This window comes from Branchiostoma belcheri, unplaced genomic scaffold (genome assembly GCF_001625305.1).
Source record: "Branchiostoma belcheri isolate BF01 breed outbred unplaced genomic scaffold, Haploidv18h27 scaffold63, whole genome shotgun sequence".
Taxonomy (NCBI): Eukaryota; Metazoa; Chordata; class Leptocardii; order Amphioxiformes; family Branchiostomatidae; genus Branchiostoma; species Branchiostoma belcheri.
The window spans coordinates 1540897-1551863 of record NW_017804276.1 but is presented as its reverse complement, the minus strand read 5'-3'; the positions used below and the strand labels follow the sequence as shown (position 1 = coordinate 1551863).

At 40.5% G+C, this 10967-nt stretch overlaps 1 protein-coding gene across 1 annotated transcript; it reads right to left on the bottom strand.

Annotated features, from left to right (window-relative positions):
• Window positions 1-166: 166 nt before the first annotated feature.
• On the bottom strand, window positions 167-9214 carry LOC109483209 (peptidase inhibitor 16-like). Its single transcript, XM_019786188.1, has 7 exons — window positions 9149-9214; window positions 5696-5794; window positions 4005-4130; window positions 3291-3391; window positions 2871-2959; window positions 1022-1156; window positions 167-177 (listed from the first exon to the last, which is right to left on the bottom strand). Exons 1-7 carry the CDS (start codon window positions 9212-9214, stop codon window positions 167-169), a joined length of 627 nt encoding a protein of 208 aa, XP_019641747.1.
• Between the last annotated feature and the right edge of the window lie 1753 nt (window positions 9215-10967).

Genomic DNA, 10967 nt, shown 5'->3' with positions numbered 1-10967 from the left:
CAAACAAACGGAGAATTCTACGTTACGTTCAAACATGTGTTCTCAAAATGTAGTTTAGTCCGGTCTTAGCGCATACCAGAGTGACGTATAATAATGATGAAGATGACGATACTCCTGCCTTTGATGACCCATGACTTTTCCACATTCACTGATTGATGTCTCTACCTCACTTCGTCCCTGAGGAAAGATATTCACAATTACTACCATCAATATTAATGCCCTTTTATGCAGTTTGCTGCACACTCTCTAGGTGGCATATTAGAGCAGTGCATTCTACATGTTGGCAACTTTTTAAAGACATATCTGTCTCTTTAAATGAAACTAATACCAGCAGTAATGGTATGTAGTGGCTGTTAGCAAAACAGATAGTACATGTACAACAAATTTTTTAAAGTCGCTTCCAAGCCATATGGTGTATCATGCGGCGCCCATCTCCGTTTCCATGGCCCTTCATGGCACACATCAGGGTGCTAGTTTCTTCACAGCTACATGTACCATTACGCCAAAAAGCAGTTACTCAAGCAACTGGATATGATTTTGAAAATTTTGACGTTTTCAAAATCATATCCAGTTGCTTGAGTAACTGCTTTTTGGCGTATCGTATTACCTGGATGTCTAAACTTTATCGACGTACATGTACCATTCTCTTACCAGAAGTGCTGAGTGCTAAGCACTGTGTACGAAATTCTGGTATGAGTTTATGATGACTTGGTTGATAATCGGACGCGGGACCTTCCCAATCTAAATTTATTACCAGGTTTCACATGTTTCCGTGAGTAAGATGTCAATGCTGTTACTTACTAGCCTCTACCAGGCTTCGGGAGGCGGCTGGAAAGAGTAGAAATCGGTCAAATATGCCGAGGGAGTTGGTCGGCTAAGAAAGTACATTTTGCCGCACCCGAGCGGCAAACTGTTCTCTCCAGCAGCACCAACTCTCTTGGCATGCTATCTCTCTATTTAGCCGATTTCTATCTACTCTTTCCAGCCGCCTCCCGAAGCCTGGTAGAGGCTAGTTACTTACGGCATCCGAACTGACAGTTGGCGGGGCAGAAGCGCGCGTGCCAGGCCCGGTGGGTGTCACAGTCACCTGGGACGTTCTCCCAGAAGGCGCACTCGTCAAACCCGTCATCGTGCCAGATCGGGTTCGCGCACTCCTCTGGAAAAACAACCCAAAATGTTTTACAGGGGGTAATTACTCACACAATCAATCAATAACCTTTATTTTAACTGGCATGCCCTCTCCGCCATATTGTACGGTGAACTCTCTCAAGGGAGTCGACCAAGAGGTCGCCTAAGCTCAGGTTTAAGGATTTGTGCAAAGCTACTCTCCAAGACTTCTCCATTGAGTCCAGGGAGAAGGTAGCAAGCGACAGAAGCAAGTGGAGAGCAGCGATACACAAAGGGACAGAACTGTTCTAGAGAGAGCAGGAAGGCAGACGCTCGGAGCAGACGAAAGGGACTTGTAGAGAAGAGCACCACACAGGAGTACTGTTGCCGATTCTGCGGCAGAGCCTGCCGGGTCAGAATCGGCTGTACCAGCCACGAGAGGCGCTACTCATCCAGACCCGCAGAGAACGACTGAAGCTGTAGATCGTCTGGCAAGACGACAAGGGCCCAAGAAGATGCCCTCTCCGCCTTAGCCACTCCTCCCACGGGTCCAGTGTGTGTGTGTGTGTGTCTGTGTGTGGTGGGGGGGGGGTGTTGTCATGGGAACTTAGAAGAAAATTAATACAAAACTAGAAAGGTAACATTTGCAAAACAAATACATAATGTTAACCTTCTCACATGGTCTCCTCTGTTAATTCTTACTCAAACACATTGATATATGGTGACAGGAGTCTAAATCCCTCCTGCTATAAAATTGCAACATGATATAATTCAACACCAGTTACCATGGTGAAAGACGTCTGGTTCAGGTCATTATCCTTTGAAGTCTCATTTGTTTGGAGAAGAAGGAGAAACAGAGCAAAATTGGTAAAACTTGGTTCCTTTGGTCAGAGGAAGAGCTAGTGTCCTACCGTCGCAGTTAGGACCAGTGCCCATCTCACACCTACAGGAACAAGTTTTCCTGTCCAGTGTGCCAGACCCGACTCCAGGCTTGCCGCAAGTCAGCTTGCATTCTGTCGAGGTATTAGACATTAGTAGAGTAAATATTCATCCCCACAAGGACATACTGGATGATTTATATTAAAAAAAAAACTTTATTTCGTCAGCATGTTAAGTCACAAAATTGAATGCTACCCTTTTACACGCAAGGGTAAACTACAAGACCCTTTTTTGACATTACGTTTGTCTTGTCCCTAGGCCCTGTGATTAAAAATTAATATGTCTGGCTCAAATCTACGTGTACGTATGTGTCGTCGACGCGTAGAATGTAAATGGAATAGAACTTACCACACATCTCTGGATTGATTTCATTGCAAGGAACTAGAAAAAAACGATAGTGATTATCAAATACGTAGAATATCTTCACCTGTGCCTTTAATCTAGTAATTTTACATTGTACTACTAGTATATATTATTACTTTAGTGATCAACTCTAGTTAATAAATCATTAGACTTTGGTATAATACTCTATAAATACTTAATTAATATCTTATTCCAAGTAGTTTTAAAATAATTCTTTGATATTGTCTTCCAAATGCAAATATTGTGGGGTTGTGTGGCGTAACGGCAGAGTGCTCGACTCGGAACCAAGAGATCCCGGGTTCGAGTCCTGACATGCCACCGATCTTGTGCCCTTTACACTTTACACGACTTTCCTCACCTCGATGTGGTGAAAATGAGTATTGAATTCGAATTGTCCCCTGTGTTTGTGGCACCACTTATTGTGATTAGATCTTGGAATATTAAAAAAAAAAGATGCTTACCACATAGCCCCTTATCGCAAAACGGAGACTCTCGGGGACACTTAGTACACGAGTCCCCCAGATGGTACGGTTTTGTCCACCTCTCCTTCCTGTTGAATAACGAAGTATATATGACTTTGCATGAAATTAATATTTAAGAATAAGCACGGCTAAATGTTCATGGATGTCCTAAGAATGCCCTTACTTTGCGCGCGATTGTATGACGTATGTGACTGTTGTGTCCAGAACCGTGCTTTATCCAGAGGTTACTGCCTAGACACCTCCGTCAAAATGTAGAAAGGCAAATATTCGATCTAGGACATGCACTCTCTCATTGGTCGAACGTCTAATTTCCATTCTCTCATTGGTTGAACTTCTAATTGTGATGGACTGTCTAGTCAGAATGGGTCTTCCTGGAAGCCTATGACTACAGTGACTCACGGTGGAGAGTAGTAGCACACCAACATGCTGATCTTCCGTTCTTTAGACTCGCAGTCGGGCACAAGAGCGCAGCCAACCCGGTTTGTCGCCGCCCAGACCGCCTGAAAAAGCATCAGTCATTACATTGGTCATCTATCCGTGAACAATTTCATCACACAGCACGGAAACGTAGATTTACCAATAGAAGCATATACCAGTATTGTTGGGTTACCGTAATGTTTACTAGTAAACACTACTGGACTTTACAATGGTAGTAAATAAAAGTCAAGTACGGTACTTCCTCACTTAACAAGGGTTGTAAATGAAATTACCGGACTTGACTTTTATTCACTACCTTTGTAAAGTCAAATACTATACATAAAGTAAACATTACCTGGATTTACTACCTTTGGTAGATCCAACGTTTGGTGCAGCTAGATTGACGAATATGATTGAATGGCAAAGTTCTTAAATCACAACCACTTGCTGATGACTTGTTCATGATCGTGATGTCTGTCATCTTTTTCAGGGCAATTACAAATATTCACTGTGTACTTTGCTAGTTATTACCGTCACACACTACTTTTCAATTTAACTACCATTGCCGTAACTGAGTAAATTGGCCACTTTTAGGAAAACACACAAGGACAGTGGGTTGTATTCCTGGGGAAACTCAAAAGCATATAAACAATTAAAAAAATATGAGTTTAACATTTCTGAATCTCTACATTGTACCTGCACATAGTCCCTACATGTGTTGTTCCCGACGCACGTGTTGTTGTGGTAGCTGTAGTACTCCCGCTGCGCCATCCACTGCTGCAGTAGCCCCACTACGTCGCCCTCTGGCGACAGAGCTATGTTCTGCAGGGCAAGAAAGACATAACAGCATATAACAGCCGTAATGGACTCGAAGTACATTATTCAATAACCATAGTGTCACTCTAGATCGTAGCTGAGTATACATACAGCGTCCTTACGAGATAGAGACACACCGTTTGATTACTATCAGAATGTGTCACTTTACATGGTTATAGCCTACAATCCAATTTCACTAGATGTACAAACACAGACTATGTGATGCCACCTTCCGCCCTTCGTGTAAAGTATTATGACTTCGGTCTCTGCGTTAAAACCTAACAGGGAGCCGTCTTGTATCGGTTGGACACTGTCCAAGACAATCTCGTTAAGTTTTGTGGCGCTTCGAAGTCGTGTTTTTTGGCCGTCGGCCGAAGTTAGGAGCCAGACGAAAATGACATTTGAGATTGAGTCGTTCCGAAAACTAAGTTTCCCATCGACGTCAAAGTACACAATAAACTTCATTAGGCCACAGCAAATAATTGCTATGGATGACATCAGCGCGAGCATTAATTTTCGCCTTCTGACAGTGGTCACCATGCCGAAATGGGCAAAGATGTCTGTTGCCATGTCGGAAGGTGGATGACAGATAACTATAAAGAGAGGAGACAAGAAAAGGCTCTGATTTAATGTTTTGTGCAGTGATATGTGATGTTGGCTGTGTATATGTGAGGTTCCCACTGAATCAAAATCATTTGTACAATGGTTGAGTCAAATTTTAAAAATGTAGGAACCTTGTTTTTTTCGGCCCGCCTTGTTTTTTTTCGCCCGCTCGCATTAGATTTGGAGTCTGTGGAGGAAGTCATCCATAAAATTTACTTGCAGTGGCCTTAGCCACAACGGCAGGTCTTTACATATTTCCCAGGAGAACATAGCAGTTAGCAACGATTGTTACGAGGTACAAAAACAGACGCCCTGGAGAAATCATGTATAAAACTATACGATATTCGATAAAATTACGCGATGAATTTTTCAATCATATTCGGCTAAAAGAAAAGTTAACTTGGAAATCAATTTTACCACCCGGCGACAAAAAGTTAACTTCATATCTTGAAATGGAATAGTTTTTTTATTACAACATTTAATGACAAAAAAGATGACGACATACCAAAGCCGAAGCTTATGTTAGTGTCACCATCTAACATTAAGAAATACATCAAGGCAAATACAGACATACAAAGCTTAATAATGATAAAATAGAAAGCATAAGGTAACAACGCATAATGACTATGTTGCTGTCGTATAAATTATGTGAGGAGACGTTGTAAATGAAAGTAAATTGCAAACTAGCTAGGTACTCCAACCAAACTTACAAACTGGTAGGATAGGAAAAAAAACATTAATTAAATCTTTAAGTTTCTTTTCTAAATGATTTTGTAAAAGTAAAAGTTTTGAGTTATTTGAATGCGTTAGAAGAGAAGAACCCCTAAGGAATAAATCAACAAAAACATCATCAGAAAGATCATTGAAATTCTTAACAAGTCCTACAAGTTTATCTAAATTGCTGAAGAGGGAGGTACGGTATTGTGCATATTTTTACACAGTACAAAAAATAGTTCATGGAACTGTACCTGTCCAAATAGTTCCTCTACTAGATTTGTCTCTCTTGTGCCGAGTCGGGAGCAGGTCGCCCAGTCCATCGCCATCTTTTCCAGATCCGTGTCCCAGTCCTAATAAAAGTAACGTCGACAGTAATATAAGGGCTTTCGTGGTGTCGGGCTTTTGTCGGGTCGTGTGGCGTAGCGGCAGAGTGCTCGACTCGGAACCAGGAGGTCCCGGGTTCGAATCCTAACATGCCACCCATCTTGTGTCCTTGGGAAAGGCATTTTACACGACTTTCCTCACTTCACTTAGGTGAAAATGAGTGTTGTATTGTCCCTTGTTGGTGGCAGAATTAAGGCTATTTTGATTTGATTATATGGATGAAATCCTCTGGAAACGCCAAAACTGATGCGAGCGTGCAAATAAAAAAAGTTTGGCCAAAAATATTTATATTAGAATATTATTGAAGTTATTAACTTTGAAAAATCTGGTTTCCAAGCCCTGAAAACTGCACTGGATGCCTTTATGATTAATCACTGTACGAAATGCCTGGCTGCATATACTGTGCATGTGATGCCAGCCATTTTTACTCGTGGAATGTCCTGTCGATAAGGCCATGTTGATTTAATTATATGGATGACATCTTCTGGGAACCCCAAAACTGATGCAAGCGTGCGAATAGAAAAAAAAAGTTTTGCAAAAAAAAAGTTGCTTTCATTCTGAAATAATGAAACGTCATGCAGGTTGAACAGATGACACAGAGTATGGTATGACGAATAATCTACTCTTCAAATTAATTTCTTTACATTTTCGTCTTTTTCGTTTGATTTTGGCATTCTACGACATTGGTATCGTTTTCCAATATGCTTTTTGCAAATTACGGTATATATTTCCTCATTGTGCAACTGTTTTGTACGATTTACAGTATGGTTGAAAACTGTTTTATTTGGAAACGGCCGAAAATTCATGCGCGCGCGGTTGTCATCCATATAATCAAATTAACATGGTCTAAGCCATTCTGCAGCTTGTACGGAACGTATCCTCGGGGTCTCCCGCGGAGGTGTTTGACATTCATCACGGCCCATCGGTTTAACTCCTGGCATTTCACAGACACCCCCGGATGTCGCATTGGCAAGAGACATCAACACATCATCGGCTAAACGTTAAGTCAGACTCTTCGTAGTTATGATATCTAGATCGATACAACGCTTAGGCCATGTTGTTTTGATTATATGGATGACATCCGCGCGAGCATAAATTTTCGGCCGTTTCCAAAAAATAAAAGTTTTCAACCATACTGTAAATCGTACAAAACAGTTGCAAAATGAGCAAATATATATACCGTAGGCAGAAAAAAACATTGAAAAACGATACTAATGTCGTAGAATGCCTAAATCCAACGATAAAGACGAAAATGTAACGAAATGAATTTGAAGACTAGATTATTGGCCATACCATATTCTGTGTCATTTGTTCAACCTTCATAACCACGTAGATCATGGTGGTCTACGTGGTCATGTGTGCTTTCGGTTTCCAGGTCGAGCCTACAAAAAATCTCTCCGACTACTGGTAAGGCTAACACTTTTGTTATCGGACATTTGAATTTCGAACCCTCTGAAACGTTCACACATTTGTAGTATGAAATCCAGTGAATTTTAATTATTTGACAATTTTTTTACCAGAAAACGGACGAATGGGTCCTAGGGACAGCCTTGCATTTTTAGTTTTACATAGTTGAATTGTATTTACAGGACCCTTTCAGCCCAAGCCAAAAATAGATTTTAACTAGAAAAGTAACATTTGCAAAGCAAATGCAAAATGTTAACGTTCACATATAGTCTTTTCTGTTCATTCTTACTCAAACACATTCACATACATGGTGACAGGAGTCTAAATCCCTCCTACTGTAAAATTGCAACATGATGTAACCCAACACCAGTTACCATGGTGAGAGACAATCAGGTTAGAAGTCATTGTTTGGAGAAGAAGAAGAAGAAACGTAGCAAAAACAATATGTTTTCCATCGGTAAACATAAATAGACCTTAACACACCATATATTTTCCAAGGCCTATACGCCTCGATGCGACTTGGAGGGTCTTACATTCTGGAATCGGAACGAATGCAAGCGCACGAAAACTAATTTAGAGGGAATTTCTAACGTGATGGGCGAGTTTAGGAGACACTTGAGTAAATTCCTTAATGGATGAGGAAATTAAAGCTATAAGTTAATGGTGTAGCAAAAATCCATTTACCCTCGGCCCTGTTGATTTCTGCTTACAAGTAGTAATTTGAATCAATCCTATCCCATAGGCCACACCAATTTAATTTCTTGGTTAACGGATTTTTCTAGAAAAATAATGGAGCGGGCAGGCGAAAAAAAAACAGGCCTAGGCATCCTATTATGGCCCAAATGGTACGATAGGAGCCATGAAGTCAACACACCAGGCTGGTTCAAAATCTAAACAAAAAATTTTGAACTTTCAATGGTACCACTGCATTGAAAGATGGAATAACTGTAACAACTAGGAAGAAAGGGACTGTTTTCAACTGTTCAGGGCATAATATGAGCATTTTGCAGTTGATTCTGATTATTTTTTTGGGCAAATCAGAAAAAATGAAGCGGTTGAATCCGTTAAAGAAGAAATTAAATTGGTGTGGTCATAGAATACGGAAAATGGTTGCTTGCTTTGTATAGTAGGCTGGTTCTACCTATTTATGGGTGGTACCCAAAAATACAGAGAAGCCTTGCGTAGCTTGTTTTGGGGCTATTTCAAATGTTTCAAGTATTGAGTGATGAGAAAATGTGCAGTAAATGTCAGTATCAGATATATTTCCTCATCCAAAAGATGTTTTGTTACTGTCCTGAAATTACATCGGATGCCTTAAATGCGATTTTAGGGCAGCAAAACTGGAAATATTCTGAATAAGGCAATGTTTATGATATTGACTCATACTGCTAGCTTCATATTAGCACATTGCAATCAGTATGTCACACAGTGGCTATTTAAAACTGCAGAAACAAGCCCCAATATGAGTCTTTTATTTTCTGGGTGGTACCATAAAAATCAGCCCAGGGCCCATCCAGTAACCATATATATATGCATTTTCCGTCAAAACTTTGGGCATGTTTGCTCCATGAGGGTCAATATATACATTGGGACAGTGTCACCGCGGTTTCAACTCAGTATATGTAAATAAGAGACTGGAATATTGGCTTTGAAAAGTCGGGTTTCCAAGCCCTAAAAACTACATTGAATGCCTGTAAGTTGTACTTTGCGGCGGGTCACATACGAAATCAAAATTTGGAAGACGTTCGACAGAAATTTCATTTATTTCGAAGCCTTTTAGCCCTGCAGGGCTAATCTTTCAAGGCTCAAACATTAAAATTACGTACATGTATTCACATACATGGAAAATATAATGAATACATTTAAAACACATAAATAAATTAAAACATCAACAATGACCACACAAATCTTACCATTTTCTCCATGTCTGCCGCTTGTACCTCCCGTCTCAGCTCGTCGTGTGCGGTAAGCACGATCATCTTTTCCAGCGGATTCAGACCCCGTCCTGCCGCAGAGACTTGCCAGAACGCGCCCGTAAGAAACATCAGTATGAACATGGTGGACATTTTGTTCCCAACTTCACTTCAACACAGACTTTTAAACTCTAAGCCAAGAATGTTAGTTTCTACCCCCTGGTAAGACTTCTGTATGTGAGTTCAGATGGACTGGAAGATTTTATAAGGAGACTCCGTGGTTTGTGTGTCTTTGAGGGGATCCTGTGTCGTCTGTAGTAACTCAGACAGCGCCACAATAGGTCATGTTAAAGTTATATTAGGCCACACCATCTTAATCTTATGGATGACAGACCCCAAACTAGTGCGCGCGGGCGAATAAAAAATTCCGGCCCAAAATAAAAATGCTACTAAACCACAGGAATACAAAGCTGACATTATGAATTTGAGACAGTACATAGCGACGTATACAACAAGCCGGCACATGTTGGCTTTTTGCGGAATTTATGAATCAGCACTTTACGTATGTACTGAGTTCTTGAGTCGTGGACTTTCTGTGCCATCCTCCAGAGTTATCACAGGCTCCTTATTGTCACTAACTACCTTGGACTACACAGGCCTATAGCCAGGCCAGAGCTTTGGAGGGCATGATTTTTTTTTGAGAACAGGAGTAAATCAATGCGCGCGCGGATGTCATCCATAAAATCAAGTCGGTGTGGCCTTATGTCACAGTCAAAATACGGCTCTACGTGCTTGTAAACGTTATGTTCTCTGTCCACTAGCCGGAGGCTACTGAGCGATAAAATATTTGACTGATTGGTCAACGAATTCCATAGAATGAATTTTTAAAAACATTTTGTGTTTTGCTGTTTTTCAAAGTATACTTTGGCGTCCTGCATCATATTCCAATCATAATTTCAAGGGAAACACACACACATAGACACATAATTTTCAATCCTACATACATACGCCGCTATTACGACCTCCTTGTTTGAGGCTATGTCAGACTAACACTACTTGATTAACCTTGCGATAAAGTTTTATTTAGAATCACACGGAATTTGCACCGCAAAATATCTTTAAGCACACCTTAAAGCAAGTGTAAAGATTCCATATATCCAATGGAGTGAAGAAACAGAAACGTTACGCATGCTTTAAGTTCTGCTTAAACTTCAAGATAAAATTTAATGCGGCGTTATCGACCTCACCTACTTTTAGGAACAGACGTTTCTATAAATTTCGCGAGCTATATGGGCTTGTCAAAAGAACCGTTATTTTAAAGATGGGAAATTAAATATTTACTGGTTCCCTTTTATGTTATGAAAACTGTGACGCCGAGCCGAAATGAGAAAGGAAGATGTCAGCCCTCCCATGACCCCAATTTCTACTGTAATGAGCCGCCAAGGACATGTTGGAGCGCAGACCGACCTTGGGCATAAGAATGGCGGCTGTTTATCATTTTCTCACGTTGTATCGTCTGCAGTTACACTTCCGCACAGGCAAGATGTTAAGGCCATGTTGATTTGATTATATGGATGACATCCGCGCGTGCATGAATTTTCGGCCGTTTCCCCCCACAAAAATTCAACCATACCATAAATCATACAAAACAGTTGCAAAATGAGCAAATATATACCGTAAGTTGCAAACAAAAATATTGAAAAATGATACCAATGTCGTAGAACGCCAAAATTAAACGAAAAGACGTAAATGTAAAAAAAAAATGAATTTGAAGAGTAGATTTTTCGCTATATCATACTGTGTCATTTGTTCCACCTTC